The sequence below is a fragment of the Silene latifolia genome, chromosome 3 (genome assembly GCF_048544455.1).
Source record: "Silene latifolia isolate original U9 population chromosome 3, ASM4854445v1, whole genome shotgun sequence".
In the NCBI taxonomy this organism is placed as follows: domain Eukaryota; kingdom Viridiplantae; phylum Streptophyta; class Magnoliopsida; order Caryophyllales; family Caryophyllaceae; genus Silene; species Silene latifolia.
In genome coordinates this window covers 147,090,515-147,110,951 of record NC_133528.1, presented here as the reverse complement: position 1 = coordinate 147,110,951, position 20,437 = coordinate 147,090,515, and the positions used below count along the sequence as shown (strand labels likewise).

Genomic DNA, 20,437 nt, shown 5'->3' with positions numbered 1-20,437 from the left:
CGGAACAATTTTTTTCTAAATATGAATATTGCACATAGAAAACGACGACAATTTGTGTTGTTATCCTAACAACGGAATAACGGATTAACGAAAATATAACGGAAAAACTTTGATCATAATAAGGAAAATAATACAAATTTACAAACTAGGTAAAAAATTAGAGGTAGACAAAAAAACAGCTTACATTTTCCATCCACTAAAATTTTCAAATTTTCATTTTTTCCAGAATAAATACAGCCCAGGTGTAAAATCAAGACAACTACTCTTCTCTTTCTTTCTCTCTTTAAAAAAAAAAAAAAAACTCAAATCACTCATTAAAACTTCTTGTTAACCATGGCCAATCCTGGTAGACAAACTAGAGGGCGACAAAGGGTTGCCCTAGAACGCATGGAAAAGGACAGCAATAGGTTGGTTACGTACTCCAAGCGTAGCCAAGGAATACTAAAAAAGGCAAGCGAGTTATGCACCCTTTGCGGTGTACAAGCTCTCTGTATAATTTTCTCACCCGCTAATAAGCCCATGGCTTTTGGCCATCCCTCAGTGGAGGCCATAATCAACCGCTTTTTGCATGGGGACAACAATTTGCCTCATGATAATCGAGTCTCCACTGAACCTCTCTTGAGATCCCTTAAGGAAGTGTCACTTTTAAAAGACCAAATAGACGTTGAAAAAAAGCGTACCGAAGAAATCCTTAAGGAGAGGAAGGAAATGAGCGAAGAAGCACAGCAATTTTTATCCCCGCCTGAAACGTTCTCTTACTCTGAACTTAAACAAATTCAAGCGACACTTCAAGTGTTGAAAAATAATGTACTCACGCATGCTCATAATCTAGAGGCTCAGTCAAATATGAGCCTCAACCCGACTCAAATCCCAGGTCCTTCGACATTAGATGGCCAAAACTCTCCACAACAAAATCCATTCTTGAACCCATCTAACATGTTGGCAGGTCAAAATTATAACCTTAATCCTACCCTTGTTGAAAGTCAAACCACTCTGACTTTCGGAGACCAAACACAAATGACAATGGTGCCACCTCCCTTGGTGAGAGACCCTAATGACAACATTTTGATGGGGATGATCCCAACCCCCATGGGTACCTTGAATGACCCCACATTGGCAATGAGATCAAATTTCATGAATACGGGATTCACTCATCCAAATATACCGCAAGCTTTTCAAGGGCCTACTAACTTTAACCCGGGCTCGTTTGACGGGCAAAATAGTATGCTAGCTGACATGGGTTGGAACCCTATGCCAAGGCAGACTTTCACGAACTTGCTAATGGGCGAGGGCAGCTCAAATTCTCCAGCTTTTCCCTTCAATCCTCAAGGCAGGTATATGGGAGGCAACCCTATACCCGGTGATTATGAGACGTTCCAAAACTTGTTAATGGTAGACAGAACCTTGAATTTTTCAGCTCCTCCCTCCAATCCTCAAGGTGGGTATATGGGAAGCAACCCCATACCCGGTGATTACCAAACTTTCAGAAACCTGATGGGTGAGGGTAGCTCGAATCCTTCCAATCCTCCTTTCAACACTCAAGGCGGGTTTGGTTTTGGTCGCGGATTTGATCCTGGGATGAACTAGTTTGTCCATCTTACCAATGTCTTCATTAGTGTTTCTTTCTTCGTTTCTTTTTCTTTTTTTAAAAAATTTCTTTAGGGTTGTGTCCTGACTAGTAACCCAGAAGGCGACACAGTTCAGTATTTTAGTTCACTTTTCATGTCAGTAGTTTACTTTTCATGTCTGGTTGTTTTTTCTTTTTCTTTTTTTTTTTCATATACCCCTACCCAGGATCACTTTGATGTACTTTTAAAAAAAAAAATTATAAAGTTCAATTTTCATTTTTCCTATATAATCTTGTTTTAAACTTCACGTCGTACTGCATCCAGTATAACAAAAACCAGGTATATGAATGAAATGAAATTATAAAGAGTACGATGTAATGCATCCACAGAAATCAGTAACGCTCGTCCATGAGGAATTTTTATGTATGCATGAAACGGCAAAGTATACAAATTTCTAATCCTCAGCTAAGAAGCATATAGATACGGCTAAGACAAACTATCCTGAAGTCCCGGCAAATCTCTGGTTAGTTATTGGAAAGTATTTAATGCACAAATATTAACATTAACGTCGGTCACTAGTAAAACATGTTGAGAAACCCTAGATCGGTTTCCGAAAGTAACTCAAAACTGCAAAAAAAACATGTCTAACTAATAAATAAACCGTAAACGCCATATATGCACCCCCAAAAATGGATAACTAGAGCTTCAATAGGAAAGAGTGACACCAGTGCATCTCAAATCATTTGGACTTCCTCACAATGGTCACACACCAAACCATACAGCATACGTCCGAGGGTACGTCACTAACCCATCTACATCAGATTGGTCTCACATAAGATGATTGAAAACTTAAGGAAACAAAATAGAGAGTTATTCATGTGTCGCAATTTTCAAATGACAAACTAAATGTGAAAATGTGCTTGGCAAGTAGCATATACAACAGATGGTAAAAATCACAAAACTAATACTCGGTAGCAAGGTGAATTTAGTTCTTACCACATTCCAATCTTCAGGTAAACATATGCAGACTTGAAGATTCTCTCATTATCCTACGAAAAAAAAATTATAAAAAATAAAATAAAAAAAGATTTAAGTTCACATCCACGCTCGTTCGTATCTTACAATACCTAAAGAGAAAACAACGAACCCTCAGCACAAATTATGGTATTAATTCATTACATTACGTACTAATTCTAGGTTTCGGTTTTGATCTTCGTCACCGCTGCCTAATTTTGAACATTGTGCCATAAAAGCGGCCGATATCATGTCAAAATATGGTCACAACTCACAGTAATGCCTAGTACACATCTTTGATAGCAAACACTACATATGATCATTCTCAATCTTCCATTGCCTCGGAAACGGAAAGATCACTAATCATGTTCTTTTAACAACAAAAGAAAAATATAATCTCCTTTCTATTTCAAAACTTTCAGTCGTTTATCAGTAACACACACTTTAAAAGAAATCATTCCTAGAGTCTCCCCTTCAGTAACACACGCTTGTTCGTAGCATGGAAGGTGTTCTCTGATGATGACAATCATTAATCATTAATACTATTGAAGCGAAAGCCAAAAAAAAAAAAGATAGGCTTCCACTTATCATTATCCAATAAATATTTAAATTATCTATAAATATTGTCGGTTATTAGAGCAACTCCAATGGACAACTACAATATGATGTAGCTTGATTTGTCAAATCGATTTTTCAAGCTACGCTGCTTTTCAGCTACGTACCGCTCCAATGACGGACTACAACATCTTGTAGCTTGCATGGGTCCACATTCTTATTTTCATCCAATAAAATAATTTAGTTTTTTTCTTTAAAAACCAAGCCATGTAGCTTGCAAGCTACTCTTGAATTTTCCTACTCCAATGGTAAGCTACATGCTTATAATTTTGTAAATATTGCAAGCAAGTCCCCAAACATGAACCATTGGAGATGCTCTTAGGTTGGTAATAGTAGCCAAAATAAAAGTTGCAAAAATATTTCCTTCAATTTAGGATCTCACGCCTTCAAAATTAATTTATTATAATGGAAAATAAGTCATTACTAAATACTAATCTACCACTAAAAAAAAACGCGCATTACATATTTATTACTCCGTGCAAAATTACGACCCTCCTCTTTCCTGAATACAAAGTAATTTTCTTTTAAAAGAAATCAAAAAAGTCTCAACCAGACTGTACAACGATAAAATCGTGTGCCAGTGTATTACATGTACATTACTACGTACAAATTACGACTCACCCGCCTATGCCATAAATTAGTTACAAAGTTTGCTCGTGCTACCGCCTACTGGGCACTTACAAAACAGAAAAAAAAAACCGTTAAAACGAACCTTGTTTGATAATAAATTAACGACATGAGAGTGTACTAATTCATGCAAAATCATCACTAACAAAATACAAAGTATCAAATTTAAGAACAATAAAATTCAAATTGATTAATATCCTTAAGAGTTGAAGTACATGTTCATTTATAGTTTAAAATCACAAGCTGCTCTCTTACCTATCATATAATTTGAGTTGGTGAAATTAGAAAATGAAATGGACTTGGTTAAAATAAGAGAACAAATATCAGAAAATCGGAATATATAGAATAAAATCAAGAGTTTAATTAAAAAATCACAATTCCGATAGACAATCCTTTAGAATCCAGATGCCATGGTTTTTTTTTTCAATTATAACACCAAATCGGAACCATTTTCTAATGTGAAAATTGCACTTAGAATACTATGCGTTTATTTTTAACTAACTTACTAAGAAACCGTCTCTTAGGAATTACAATAACTACTATTTACTTAAATGTCAATACTATAAGAGTCAAGACGGTTAAAACATGAAAGATAGTTGCACCATTGACAAACTTTTTTGGTTTAATAGTGCCATTTAGAAGTTTTTCAATTTGAAATAAAAGCGGCCGTTGTGTTACACAAAACCAGATAAAAAATTGGAAGATATAATAACCACATACACATACTAATTGGATTATCGTAACTTCTTTAATGATATACAAGTGACAGCCAACACCAAAGGTGACAATTTTTCACCAATACGACAATTCGTGCTATTATCCAAACAACGGATTAATGAAAATATACCGAAAAACTTGGATCATAATAAGGAAAATAATACAGATTTACAAACTAGGTAAAAAATTAGAGGTACACCATAACCGCATGCACGTGCTAATTTGATTATCGTAACTTATTTAATGATACAGATGACAGCCAACACAACAGGTGAGAATATTTCACCAATACGACAACTCGTGTTATTATCCAAACAACGGATTAGTGAAAATATACCGAAAAACCTTTGATCATAATAAGGAAAATAATAGATATTTACAAACTAGGTAAAAAATTAGGAGTAGACCAAATACATTTTCCAACCACTCAATTTTTCAAATTTTCATTTTTTCCTGAATATAAATACAGCCAAAGTCTTGTGCATAACCAAGACAACAACTCTTCCCTATCTCTAAAACAAAACAAAAAAACACTCTATTGCTCATTAAAACTTGTCTGTTAACCATGGCCAATACTGGTAGGACAACTAGAGGGCGGCAAAGGGTTGCCCTGGAACGCATGGAAAAGGATAGCAATAGGTCGGTTACGTTCGCTAAGCGCCGCGGTGGCATCTTCAAGAAAATAAGCGAGCTAGTTACCCTTTGCGGGGTACAAGCGTTGTGCATAGTTTTCTCGGCCGCAAATAAGGCCTTTGCTTATGGCCACCCCTCGGTGGAGGCCATTATCAACAGGTTTTTGGCTGAGGACAACAATTTGCCTCAAGATGATCAAATCACTACTGAAACATTTCAAAACGAGACTATCTTGAGATCCAACATGGAGGTGACACTCCTGAAGGATCAAATAGACATGGAAAAGAAGCGCGCTGACGAACTCCTTACGGAGCGGAAGTCAAAGAGCGAAGACGCTCAAAAATTTTTAGAACCGCCTGAAACTTTCACATATTCCGAGCTAAAGCAAATTCAAGCGACACTAAACGTGTTGAAAAATAATGTGCTCACACATGGTCGTAATCTAGAGGCTCAGTCAAATATGAGCCTCAACCCGAGCCCAAGTCCTTCGATATTAGATGGCCAAAATTCTCAAGAACAAAATCCGTTCTTGAACCCACCTAACATGTTGGTAGATCAAAATTATAACCCTAATCCTACCCTCGTCCAAAGCCACACCACTCCAACTTTTGGAGAGTCATCTCACATGACAATGGTGCCACCTCCCTTGGTGATGAGAAACCCTAATGACAACATTCCTATGGCGATGATCCCCAGTCCTGTGAGTGCCTTCAATGTCCCCACATTGGCAATGCAGTCAAATTTCATGAATACAGGATTCACTCATCCAAATATACCGCAAGCTTTTCATCAAGGGCATACTAACCTTAACCCGGGACCTTTTTACGGCCAAAATACTATGCTAGCAGACATGGGATGGAACCCTATGCCAAGGCAGACTTTCACGAACTTGCTAATGGGCGAGGGCAGCTCAAATTCTCCAGCTCTTCCCTTCAATCCTCAAAGTACGTACGTGGGAAGCAACCCTACACCGGGTATGAACTTCATGGGTGACGGTAGCTCGAATTATTCAGCTCCTCCATTCAATCCACAAGGTCCGTACATGGGAAATAACCCTATACCTGGTAATACGTTCAGAAACTTGATGGGTGAGGGCAGCTCAAATCCTTCCAATCCTCCTTTCAACTCTCAAGGTGGGTTCGGGTTTGGTCCCGGATTTGATCCGGGGATGAACTAGTTCGTCCATCTTACCAATGTCTGCACTAGTTTTTCTTTCTTCTTTTTCTTTTTTTTACTTTTCTTTTTTCTTTTAGGTTGATGTGTCTTAACTGAGAAGGCCACACAGTTCAGTAGTTTACTTTTCATGTATGTCTATTTTTTTTTTCATATACCCTACCCCGGATCAGTTTGATGTACTTTTTTAATTTCTTTTATTTTAATAATGTGCAATTTCATTTCTCCTATATTAATCTTGTTTTCCTAGTCTTAGTAAAACTATCTAGTAAACTTCACGCCATACAAACCGATTTCATGAAATTTGATTTCAATCACAAATGCTAAAGACTAATAATGAGAACAAAAAAAAATGTATATAAATGAAATGTGAACAATGTAGTGGATATAACATGACCATCAGGCATCAACTTAACAGTATGCCCCGTTACAGAAATCAGTAAAGCTCGTCCAACAGGAATTATATAAGAATAGGAATTTCTAATCCTCAGGTAAGATGCATATAGATGCGGCTAAGACAAACTATCCTGAAGTCCCGGCAAATCTCCGGTTACTTATTTAAAGTAACTACCGCGCAAATATTAATAGATATTAACTTCAACGTCGGTCACTAGTAAAACATGTTGAGAAACCCTAAATCGGTTTCCGAAAGTAACTCTAAACTGCAATAAAATGCATGTCTGACTAATAAATAAATGGCATATACGCACCCCAAAAATGGATAACTTGAGCTTCAATAGGAAGGGGTGACACCAGTGAATGCCGAAATATATGAGGGTGTGCATCTCAAATCATGGATTTCCTCCAGCTTTTATTCTTTGGCGCCTTTGGGCAAGGCATAACGATAGGAGATTCAATTCCCAGCAAAACCCAAAAGTTATTGTTGATTCCTCTTTCCATCAAATTCCTTCTCTGGTGGGTTTTGGGTGTGTGGTGAGGGGCTCCAAAGGTACTTGGGTTTGTGGTTGGACTAATAGACTTTTGGCTCCTAGTCCCTGGCCAGTGAACTCCTCGCCATTAGAGAGGGAATCAAGTATGCTAGCTCCCATATTTGTTTGATCTTAGTCTTGAACGCAGTGCGATTGGTATTGGGGAATGCGTTACCTTGTTGCTCTCTAGCTAACATTATAATTGATTGCAGGGAACTATTAAGGGCCTTACCATCTTTGACGATAACTTACGAGCATGTTCCATGGCAAAATTCTAGTTGAAAGACAATTCTACTTCTGCGGGTGGTTTTAGCTTGAACTTAGCACCTCCTTTTGTAACTGATTTATGAAACATTCCCCTCCTCCTCCTCCTTAGCATGTAATCTAACTTTAAACTATTTATTTACAGCACTCTCTTTTCAGTCAAAACAAAAAAAAAAAAAAAAAAAAAAAAAAAAAATGGTCACACACAAAACCATACAGTACCCGTCCGAGGGTACGTCACTACCCCATCTACATCAAATTGGTCTCACATAAGATCATTGAAAACTAGAGGAAACCAAATAGAAAGTTATTCATGTGTCGCGATTTTCAGATAAACTACATGTGAAAATGTGATTGGCAGCTACTTCATGTAGACATTTTGAAGACGAAACCTACGCGTTAACCTAAAACCTAAAGAGAGAGATTAACCAAACATGGAACACTACAATATCAAAATGTGATTGGCAAGTAGCACATACAACAGATGATAATAATCACAAAACTAATATTTGGTAACAAAGTGAATTTAGTTCTTACCACATTCCATTATCTTCAGGTAAACATATGCAGACTAATTTTGGACTATCATGGAAACACAGTAACTGGAGCATATTTACCAAATCTTCTGGCAGCAACTGAACAAAAAAAAAAACAAGATTAAGTTCTCACCCACGCTCGTTCGTATATTAAAATACCTAAAGAGAAAGCAATGAACCCTCAGCACAAATTATGGTATTAATTCATTACATTACGTATTAATTCTAGGTTTCAGTTTTGATCTTGGTCGCCGCTGCCTAATTTTAGACATTGTGCCATAAAAGCGGCCGATGTCATGTCAAAATATGGTCACAACTCACAGTAATGCCTAGTAGAAATCTTTGATAGTAAACACTACATATGATCACTCTCAATCTTCCACGGCCTCGGAAACGGAAAGATAACTAAACATGTTCTTTTATTACAAGAAAATATATCAATAGAAGGACAAAAAGGAACACACTTGAAAAGAAAAATTTTAACATATATAAAAGGAGATCAATCATGAACAATTTTAACATCAAAAGAAAAATATAATCTCCTTTCTATTTCGAAACTTTCAGTCGTTTGTCGTTAGCACACACTTGAATAGAAATCATTCCTAGAGTCTCCCCTTCATTTAAGGATTATTAATGGAAAGAGATGCTTCTAAAAGAAATTCAAAAATAATTGTTTTATAAGTAGTGAAATATATAAGTTGTAGTTTAGCATGGAAGGCGTTCTCTGATGATGACAATCATTAATCATTAATCATTAATACTACTAAAGCAAAAGCCAGAAAAGAAAAAAAAAAAAGTTAGGCTTCCACTTCTCATTTTTCAAAAATATTAAAAATCTAATAAATAACGTATTGTCGGTTATTACTTATTAGGCTGGTAACAAAGTTGCAAAACTATTTCCTTCGACTTTAGACTCTCACGCCTTCAAAATTATTTTTTTATAATGGAAAATAAGTCATTACTAAATACTAATTTACCACCAAAAAAAACGCGCATTACATATTTATTACTCCGTGCAAAATTACGACCCTCCCTCTTTCCTGAATACAAAGTATTTTTCTTTTAAAAGAAATCGAAAAAGTCTCAAACAGCTTGTACAATGGAAAAATCGTGTGCTAGTGTGTAACATGTATATTACTACGTACAAAATTACGACTTTCCGACCTATGCCACAAATTAGTTACAAGGTTTGCTGGGTGCTACCGCCTCAGTCCACTTTTAAAAAAAATTCCATAAAATGACCACTGTACGATAATAAATTAACGACATGAGAGTGTATAAAGTCATGCAAAATCATCACTAACAAAATTACTGCTAAGTACAAAGTATCAAATTTAAGAACAATAAAGATCAAATAATGTTCAGAGTGATTAACGTCCTTAAGAGTTCAAGTACATGTTCATTTATAGTTTAAAATCACAATCGTGCTCACTTACCTATCAAGTAATATGAGTTGGTGAAACTAGAAAATGAAATAGATTTAGTTAAAATCAGAGAACAAATATCAGAAATTTGGAATATATACAATAAAATCATGAGTTTAACTAAAAAATCGAAATTCCCAGAGACGATCCTTTAGAAACCTGCAGCCATGATTTTTTTTCAATTATAACACCAAATCGGAACCATTTTTTAATGTGAATATTGCACTTAGAATCCTATGCGTTTATTTTTAACCAACTTTCTCAGAAACCGTCTCTTAGGAGTTAGGATAGCTACTATTTACTTAAATGTCAATACTATAAGACTCAAGACGGTTAAAACATAAAAGGTAGCTGTACCGTTGACAATCTTTTTTGGTCTAATAACGGCATTTAAAAGTTTTTTTGTTTCGAAATAGAAGCGGCCGTTGTGTTACACAAAACCAAATTTAAAATCAGAAGATATAATAACCAGATACACATACTAACTGGATTATCATAACTTCTTTAATGATACAAGTGACAGCCAACACCTAAGGTGACATAATTTTTCACCAATAAGGCAATTCATGTTATTATCCAAACAACGGATTAATGAAAATATACCGAAAAACTTGAATCATAATAAGGAAAATAATACAGATTTACAAACTAGGTAAAAAATTAGGGGTACAACATAACCGTGTGCACGTGCTAATTTGATTATCGTAACTTATTTAATGATACAGGTGACAGCCAACACAACAGGTGAGAATTTTTCACCAATACGACAACTCGTGTTATTATCCAAACAACGGATTAGGGAAAATATACCGAAAAAACTTTGATCATAATAAGGAAAATAATAGATATTTACAAACTAGGTAAGAAATTAGGAGTAGACCAAATACATTTTCCAACCACTCAATTTTTCAAATTTTCATTTTTTTCCTGAATATAAATACAGCCCAAGTCTTATGCCTAACCAAGACAACAACTCTTCCCTATCTCTCAAACAAACAAAAACACTCTATTGCTCATTAAAACTTGTCTGTTAACCATGGCCAATACGGGTAGGACAACTAGAGGGCGGCAAAGGGTTGCCCTGGAACGCATGCAAAAGGATAGCAATAGGTCGGTTACGTTCGCTAAGCGCCGCGGTGGCGTCTTCAAGAAAATAAGCGAGCTAGTTACCCTTTGCGGGGTACAAGCTTTGTGTATAGTTTTCTCGGCCGCAAACAAGGCCTTTGCTTATGGCCACCCCTCGGTGGAGGCCATTATCAACAGGTTTTTGGCTGAGGACAACAATTTGCCTCAAGATAATCAAATCACTTCTGAAACTTTTCAAAATGAGACTATCTTGAGATCCAACATGGAGGTGACACTCCTGAAGGATCAAATAGACATGGAAAAGAAGCGCACTGACGAACTCCTTACGGAGCGGAAGTCAAAGAGCGAAGACGCTCAAAAATTTTTAGAACCAGCCGAAACTTTCACATATTCCGAGCTTAAGCAAATTCAAGCGACACTAAACGTGTTGAAAAATAATGTGCTCACACATGGTCGTAATCTGGAGGCTCAGTCAAATATGAGCCTCAACCCGAACCCAAGTCCTTCGATATTAGATGGCCAAAATTCTCAAGAACAAAATCCGTTCTTGAACCCACCTAACATGTTGGTAGATCAAAATTATAACCCTAATCCTACCCTCGTCCAAAGCCACACCACTCCGACTTTTGGAGAGTCATCTCACATGACAATGGTGCCACCTCCCTTGTTGATGAGAAACCCTAATGACAACATTCCTATGGCGATGATCCCCAGTCCCGTGAGTGCCTTCAATGTCCCCACATTGGCAATGCGGTCAAATTTCATGAGTACAGAATTCACTCATCCAAATATACCGCAAGCTTTTCATCAAGGGCATACTAACCTTAACCCGGGACCTTTTTACGGCCAAAATACTATGCTAGCAGACATGGGATGGAACCCTATGCCAAGGCAGACTTTCACGAACTTGCTAATGGGCGAGGGCAGCTCAAATTCTCCAGCTCTTCCCTTCAATCCTCAAAGTACGTACGTGGGAGGCAACCCTATACCGGGTGCGAACTTCATGGGTGACGGTAGCTCGAATTATTCAGCTCCTCCATTCAATCCACAAGGCCCGTACATGGGAAATAACCCTATACCTGGTGATTACCAGACGTTCAGAAACTTGATGGGTGAGGGCAGCTCAAATCCTTCCAATCCTCCTTTCAACCCTCAAGGTGGGTTCGGTTTTGGTCCCGAATTTGATCCTGGGATGAACTAGTTCGTCCATCTTACCAATGTTTGCACTAGTTTTTCTTTCTTTTTTTTTCTTTATTCTTCGAGGTTGATGTTTCTCAAGTCTTAACTGAGAAGGCGACACAGTTCAGTAGTTTACTTTTCATGTATGTCTTTTTTTTTCATATACCCCTAGGCCCTACCCCGGATCAGTTTGATGTACTTTTTTAATTTATTTATTTTTAAAAAATGTGCAATTTTCCTTTCTCCTATATGATCTTGGTTTCCTAGTCTTAATCAACTAAACTTCATGCCATACAGACCGATTTCATGAAATTTGATTTCAACCATAAATGCTAAAGACTACTAAAGAGAACAAAAACAAGGTATATGAAATGAAATGAGTACGATGTAATGCATCCAGTATGACATGACCATCAACTTAACAGGTACACAGAATCAGTAAAGCTCGTCCAACAAGAATTTTACATGTATGCATGAAACAGCAAAGTATACGAATTTCTAATCCTCCAGCTAAGATGCATATAGATGCGGCTAAGACGAACTACCCTGAAGTCCCGGCAAATCACAGGTTGCTTATTTGAAAGTAATTAACGCACAAATATAATAGATATTAACTTTAACATCGGTCACTAGTAAAACATCTTGAGAAACCCTAGATCGGTTTCCGAAAGTAACTCAACTGCAAAAAAGAGCATGTCTGACTAATAAATAAACGCCATATATGCACCCCTAAAAATGGATATCTAGAGCTTCAATTGGAAAGAGTGACACCAGTACATGACGAAATATGTGAGGGTGTGCATCTCAAATCGTGGACTTCCTCGCAATGGTCACACACCAAACCATACAGCATCCTTCCCAGGGTGTCACTACTCACTACCCCATATACATCAAATGGGTCTCACATAAGATGATTGAATACTGAAGGAAACAAAATAGAGAGTTATTCATGTGTCGCGATTTTCAAATGACAAACTAAATGTGTATCTGATTGGCATGTGTCTACTTCATGTAGACATTTTGAAGACGAAACCTACTCATTAACCTAAAATCTAAAGAGAGAGATTAACCAAACATTGAACACTACAATATCAAAATGTGATTGGCAAGTAGCATATACAAAAGATGGTAAAAATCACAAAACTAACAATCGGTAGCAAAGTGAATTTAGTTCTTACCACATTCCATTATCTTCAGGTAAACATATGAAGACTTGAATGACTATCATGGAAACATAGTAACTGGAGCATATTTACCAAATCTTCTGGCAGCAACTAAGCCAGCTGCCAGCGCCAATCCAAATAAAGCATGCAACCTCACACAATAATATTTTGCCATGAAAATTCTCTCATTATCCTGGTAAAAAAAATTATAAAGAAAAAAACTTCAGCAACTGAACAGGGAAAAAAAACATTAACTTCTCAGCCACACTCGGTCCTATATTACAACGCCTTAATTGAAAGCAACAAACACTCTGCACAAATAATGGTTTGAGTTTTGATCTCAGTCGCCGCCACCTAATTTTGGACATTGTGTCATAAAAGCGGCCGATGGCATGTCAAAGTATGGTCACGACTCACAGTAATGCCTTTATGTACAAATCTCGAGCGTAGATCTCTCTCATGAAAAGCAGACATGTAAGGAAATGAAGTTCAAAAGCAACAAACCAGCTGAAAGGTACTTGGTTGCTTACGTCGTAATTTTTCTCAACGAAACTAATCACAGAATTGCCCATTGGTAGAGTTAAGCCACACAAAACCTGTAACCAAAAATAACGCATTACTATAAATGCAAATAATTAGGAGGAAGAAACGAAAGAGATCATTCGGATTACGACGGAAACAAAGCAGCAAAACCAGCAGGCATTCGCAGAAAAAGTATGGGGAAAGTTAATAAGCACAAAAAACGATGATCTAAAATTAACTTACGGTGGTAACCAAGGGAAGACTTTTTCGAATACCAAGAACAAACAGGACAACATACAGTGCCACTACTGCTATTTTCACAACTTTTGACCCAGCTTTTTGGCCAATCCGAACCTGTATTTATCAATAACCAATGAGATTGGAGATCACCAGTTACTTGAACAGAGTTGAACATGGAATACTTCTAGAGCACAAAGTGGGATTACCAATGGAGAAATTTTACCAACTTCTTTATCTCCTTCAATCTGGCATTGATACAGGAAGTTAGCTATCTAGATTAAAAATAATCGCCTAAGAGAGAATACAAGCGGAAGATCTTCCACCTGATGAAAATGGCTACAAAACAAGATTAAGGTTGTTGTACAGCCGATAAGAATTGATGCGGAAAGGATTGTACTTGTTATCGGCTGATGATTGTAAATTTCCCTGCCAGACACGATGAATTAGAACACATGTACAGCTCATGTTCCAAGGTCATAAATCAGAACACTAAGGTATGAAGTACCTGGACGTAATTTGCATTAAATAGAATGCTGAAGTTGCAAATGGTCCAAATGCTGCAAAGCACAAGGGCTCTCCTAATCCTTGGTAGCTTAATCGAAATGGTGGGCACTGCAATGTACCAGTGTACGTTAGACAAATATTTATTTCAAGAATGAACCAATAAGGACAAAGTTTAAGAGTTGTTCATGCCAGGATTAGAAATTAACAAGCTCCAAACTAACAAGCTCCAAACTAAGAGCCAAAAGATTCTTCCAAAATTAACAAGGGATTGCCACGTTATGAGTTTATTCGAAATGTTTACGGCTATGGAAGAAGTATTGAGGTTCCAATAAATTTCAATGTCACTACATTGTAAACTATCATCTTTAAACTACCGTAATATAATTTGCATTAATAAAAGATGATACTGGACGTTGCCACCAACCATTAATGTTTCAAATTGTGTTCTTTAATAATTAATACATTACCTGATATATATAACCACACACGACTGCACAAAGCAACAACAATATTGAACGCACACTTCCAGCATCCAGAGCTACCCAAGCCAGGCCTGAAAGACCAACTGCCAGAAGGAGGTTGGCAGCTGCAAGGGTTCCTGTCCGACTTCCAGGTGAAAGTTGGAGCAAACGATGTCAAAAATACATTTGTGTTAGTACGTTAGGTTAAACCAATCAAAAATAAGAGAAGGAGAGGGGGAGATGCCGGATAGAAAGAGAAGATTTGTAGAAGTACACACCTTCCGACAATGTTTACTACCGACTCTAGCTTGTTTTTATCTGCTCCTGTGTCAAAATCATACACATCATTGCTGTCCAAATTCGCATGATCAATCAGTGACTTAAATCAGAAAGAAAGCAGCAAAAAATAACTGCCTCTGGTGCAATCTCCACACATAATCAATATGCAAACAAAATACTTAAACAATGTAATTTATAAATTGAAGATTAATATGATACAACATAATGGGGCAGTATAAAGGACGAGCAATTATCTGCTTTTTCTACACTACCACCAGCTCCAGGAAGTAGCACCTAATTATGTCGAAGCAGCAACTCCTATCTCCATTTTTATTTTACTAAATTAGGTCTAAGGCATCGTCAATAAAAAACTAGTGGGGCCATTTCAAGAATAAGCGTCGCGATTCTCTACTATAAGTCTATAACAGGCAAGTTTTTTAAGCAAGGGCATCTATCTGGGTCAAAGTACTCAAGTACTTATCATTTTATCAATCCAAACACAAGTTTTCACATTTCATATCTACGTATTTGGTAAGAAATTGATAATCAAATTTAACGCATATAGAAGGCAGCAGACAGTTGACACTCCAAGAAATTCAGTTCAAAGTCATTATTCTTTTGATTGATTCGTTTACCTAGCACCCTCTCAGATTTTAAAGAATAGGGCACATAAATGGTCATTATTCTTCAATTTGCGCTAAACTTAAAAAGTCATTATTTACCGATAGGGTGAAAAAAATTATACGCACACCCATATAAGGTCCAAGGGTGTACCAATTTAACGGGTATAAATTCACATGTTCATTACTAAATAGATCAGATGCCTAACTAAGTTGAAAAATATATTCAGCTGAGATACAATAACAATCCTCACTGGAGTATTAAGCTGGTATGAAACACATACAGAATATATAGCTTCATGGGAAAATACCAAGCCCCAAAATATATCACCTGGTAGGAAAGTGTACCTTAAATTAAGCCATGTGATGATAAACATGGAGGATACCAGAAGTGCTAGATAACGATTCACTAAGAAGTGTCCTGTCTCCAGATATGCAGAAGCACTAGCAACCTAGGAATGCACATCCATAACACTTTCAGAGTTTTAGATCAGGTTTTAAAACATTCCATACGCAATAGAGAATTTAGGACTAACCGAAGTTGTGGTGTTCCTCTTTACATATTTAAAGATGGATCTGTTAAGTGTATAGGATTCTTTAAGAATGGATACTGGATTATTGGTTGAGTTGTCATGAAAACAGTGAAAAGTGAGTACGCTGATATAAATAATATTTATCGATACAACTATTCTGATCTTACTACGTTTCTTTTTATCGTGAAGTAACAATCATATAATGCAGTTCTAGATGCAATTTTCATTTTGGATTAATCGGAAACAGCCTGTGGAGGCCCTTGAGTCTATAATGTCGTTGTACACATCTAATCTAATCTAAGCATTGGTTCCGCAATAAATAACAATACAAAGAAAATGTTTTAAAAGAAAACCGAGCAAGAGAACTAACAGTAAGTGGAATAATCGCAACAGAATATATTGGTAACTTGATGGCCCTCCATATCAAAGTCGCTCGAGAAAGATCTGGTTTCTCCTGTTTAAGATGCACTTCAGAATTTTTATGTTTACACTTGAAGTAATTCCACCAGCGTTTCCGAGAAATTGTCGCTCTCATTGATTGTCTAGCAATATGACTATGAGTCCACTCGTTATTGTGAGGAATACCACATATTCTTTCATTCGTACTATGGAAGGGTGTCCTTTGACAAGACCTGACAATCAAATGAGTGTCGCAGAGGTCATTAAAAATTTAAGAGGATAAGAAGATGAGCAAGGTAGAGGAACATTCACAAACAGATAGCATATTATTTGGCTTCTGTCTCTGACAAAGTTCACCTGTAAAAGACAGTTAGGGCGATAGGACTAACGGGAGAAGAGGAAGCTGTCTATAATTGCATTTGCTTATTCTGACAACAAAATGCATGCTTTTAAAATTTATGCTCACCTGGAACAAAAATTGCAGGATTTGAGTACCAAGAACTGATGATTCGTACCGAATTGAAGGACTCCAAAATAGGAATATTATGCTAATTTGGTGAAAGCTACATCAAACATGATGGCCAGCTTGCACAATAGTTTGCAGCGATGAAGAGAGTAGAGTTAGTGACTAACAATCTTGCACACAGGGTTACCTAATTCGCTCGTCCCCCTCCGAATTGCGAATTAATTCGCAATTCATTTTCATCTTAATTCGTCCCAATTCGCGAATTATTCGCTGAGATGAGCGAATTATATGATTATGCTAAAAACCAAAAAAAATTAGGAAAAATTGAAGTATAGACAAGATACCTGGTTATTTTGAAGTTTGAACTTTGAAGCCAAGCACAATGATTTGATTCACTATTGTAAATTTGTAGATTTAGCTTTAATTTGATTTTGATTTACGACGGAAAGATGATTTTTTTAGCTTTGTTGATATAAAAGGATAATCCTTTTGCGAATTGGATTCGACGAATTACCGAATTTTAAAATAATGTAATTCGCCAGCGAATTGAATTCGCTAAATTGAGCGAATCGCGAATTAGAATTAAGAAAGCGAATTGAACGAATTGCGAATCTGGTAACCCTGCTTGCACATGCCACAAAGATTGCACCTTAACTAATATAGTATAAATCTTTAGTTTTAAAAAATGAGCAATATAAGTCCATACTATAAGCTAACTCTACACTTGGTAGTATACACTACATATGATCATTTTCAATCTTCCATGGCCTCGGAAACGGAAAGATCATAACACAGTTATTTTACTTACAAGAGAATATATCAATAGAAGGACAACAAGTGGGCGGCAACCATATGTAAAAGGAGATCTAACATGAGCAGCTTTTACAACAAAAAGGAAAATGTAGTCACCTTTCTACTTCAATACTTTAAATCGTTATCATCTACCAATAACACACTCTAAAAGAAATCATCCGTAGAGTCTCCCTTCATTATTAATAAGTCTAAGGATTATTAAAGGAAAGAGGTACTACAAAAATAACTTCTTTTGAATTTTAGTGAAAATATATATTTAGTAGTTTGACATGAAAGGTGTTCTCTGATGATGACAATCTAACTGAAAGTAATAAAGAACACTTGGGGAAATCATACCCTAAAAAGAAAAGTATTTATTCGACTCACAATATTAAAACTAAAAAAATAATTACTTGGCCATTTGTGTTTCAGTATCCAATGAATCCTTGAAGCCCAAGGAACTTGCACAACAAACTCACCATGTATATGGGTAAATATGTAATGATGGTAGGGTAAAGATGATAAAATCCCATCTTGCTAAAGACTACCATCGGTTCCACCTTCTTAAATCATCTTCTGTGTTACTCAAACACGGTCAGAAGTAACAAATATGGTTCTGTGTTCGCGCCTCAGTCCCCGGCTATTTTATCTTCTTTTTTACAAAAAAGACGCATGATTTTGGCAAAAGTGTCCGAGTGCTGAATGTTAAATACAAGTACATGAGGGAATACAAAGTGTAGGAGCAGCTTAACCCATCAGTCATCAGTCATCAGTCATCAGTCATCAGTCATCAGTCATCAGTCATCAGTCATCACTATGAAAAGAATAAAAGCTATCGGAGTAAATGTTTGATAAAGCAACTAGAACTCCAATATCTTCTTTTCCGGCCACTTTAAAGTTAAAAAACGCAATTCCGATACAATCCTTTGAATCCTGCCGCCATGATTTTTTTCAATTATAACACCAAATCGGAACCATTTTTTTCTAATGAGAATATTGCACTTCGAAACCTATGAGCAATGTTGTTACGATCGGGATCCTACTTTGGATCGATCAGGGTACTAGGATCGAATCAGTAGGATCGGATCGTAGAATCGTAAGATCCTACTTATTAACTTAAATACGTAATTATGTTAACAAATTATGATAAAAGGTTGTGTTTAAATCTTAAAACACTATTATCTTACCATGAACCAACAAATTGTTCTAGTTTATAGTAGTTTTCTATCTTATGGTCATATATAAAATTCTACTAAGCGAAAAAATTAAAATGTTACTAGTGTAGGATCGGATTGTATAATCGTGGGATCGTAGAATCGGGTTAAGTTTCTACTTTAGAAAAATTTGAGATAAGTTGAATCGTAAGATCCTACAAAATTAAGATCCTACCTAGGATCGGGATCGGTCACCACTTTTTGGATCGTAGGATCGTAAGATCCTACGATCCGGATCGGGAGTTTAACAACAATGCCTATGAGTTTATTTTCAACTAACTTACTCAAAGACCGTCTCTCAGGATAGCTACTATTTCCTTTATTGAAATTCATGCATTAAACGGCCACAGTAATTATTCCACTATTAAGGTACGCATTTTCTAACATCCTTAAATGTCAATACTATAAGAGTCTCTCAAATCCAATATTCTCATAAGGTGTATACAAGAATTTCATGTATACAGTATACATATAAAGATCTTACACAAAACTAACTGGTAAAAATCTCGAATCGATATAATTCCAATTACGATGAACTCACAAATCACAATCATATAAAAAAGATGAAAATACTTACCCTAATTGTAAAACTGGAGTGAAACAGCAAAATGACGCCATAGAATTCGCAACTAATTACGAGAAATTCATACCGATAACCTACATAATACACAACAATACTCATATCAAAATCACCAGAATTACAGCTAAGAACACAGAAGAATTGCATAATTTCATAAATTAAACCAAAAAAATGACAGAAATTAAAAGGAATTAGGAAGTGTGAATGATGAATACCTCTGGAGAATTAATTGCCAATTAAGATTGAATTGGTGAAGAAAAATTATTGTTGATTGATTGAATTGGTGGCAAATTAAGAAATTTTGAGTGCAGAAAGGCGAAACTAGAAAGGTATAGTGTTCTTGAGTTTGGCACTTTGGATAAGGTGGAACCGACTTGGGATTACGCTGGGTCTATTGATGTACAACCAGTCTAATGGGAGACGGTATATCCGTTTAAAGATGTAGACGGGATAAATATGTCAGCACTTTCATAGAAAAAAATACTTGTGTGTAAGGAATACCGTCCTCCCGGAGTATACAAGAATTTTTCCTTTCATAATACTCCGTAATAAATAATCCCCACGGCCCACCATCTCAATCGTTGTTTGTCATATTTTTTTTTTTTGGTAAAGCCCCGTTAATTAAGTACTAGCTATTACACGGGGAATAGTTACCCCAAAGATATCTTTTCGAAGGGTAGATCGCAAGCTACCGGGAGGACTGTCCAGAAGCGTAGGTGTGGTACTCGAATAAACTCCTTGATTTGCTAAGAAATCGGCTGCTCGATTTGCTTCTCTATAGGTGTGTTCTAGCTTGACAATCCAATGCTCTTCCCGAATTAAATCCTTGCATCGTTTGACAATCACCTTTAAGTTGTTGCTGATTAATTGGTCTTCATTAATAAGGCTTACGCAAGGGG

The 20,437-nt window shown here is 36.4% G+C and overlaps 2 protein-coding genes across 7 annotated transcripts; one reads left to right on the top strand and one right to left on the bottom strand.

Moving 5' to 3' along the window:
• Positions 1-1,908: 1,908 nt before the first annotated feature.
• LOC141648352 (2-carboxy-1,4-naphthoquinone phytyltransferase, chloroplastic) lies at positions 1,909-19,940 on the bottom strand. 6 transcript variants are annotated; one of them, XR_012545992.1, is made up of 16 exons: positions 19,754-19,940; positions 19,536-19,615; positions 16,458-16,719; positions 15,903-16,006; positions 14,934-15,005; positions 14,662-14,800; positions 14,196-14,302; positions 14,014-14,116; positions 13,897-13,935; positions 13,694-13,804; positions 13,459-13,524; positions 12,944-13,121; positions 8,078-8,175; positions 3,819-3,873; positions 2,565-2,617; positions 2,259-2,380 (listed from the first exon to the last, which is right to left on the bottom strand). XR_012545992.1 is itself a non-coding variant. In XM_074456916.1 (13 exons), exons 2-12 carry the CDS (start codon positions 19,574-19,576, stop codon positions 12,990-12,992), a joined length of 1,176 nt encoding a protein of 391 aa, XP_074313017.1. In that variant the 5' UTR covers positions 19,577-19,615; positions 19,754-19,940; the 3' UTR covers positions 2,384-2,617; positions 12,944-12,989. The 6 variants fall into 6 exon arrangements, 1 of the variants encoding a protein (XP_074313017.1); XR_012545991.1 differs by lacking the exon at positions 3,819-3,873 and having other exon boundaries at positions 1,909-2,380; XR_012545994.1 differs by lacking the exons at positions 3,819-3,873; positions 8,078-8,175 and having other exon boundaries at positions 1,909-2,380.
• On the top strand, positions 10,120-12,720 carry LOC141648351 (uncharacterized). Its single transcript, XM_074456915.1, has one exon. It carries the CDS (start codon positions 10,537-10,539, stop codon positions 11,785-11,787), a length of 1,251 nt encoding a protein of 416 aa, XP_074313016.1. The 5' UTR covers positions 10,120-10,536; the 3' UTR covers positions 11,788-12,720.
• Positions 19,941-20,437: the final 497 nt, after the last annotated feature.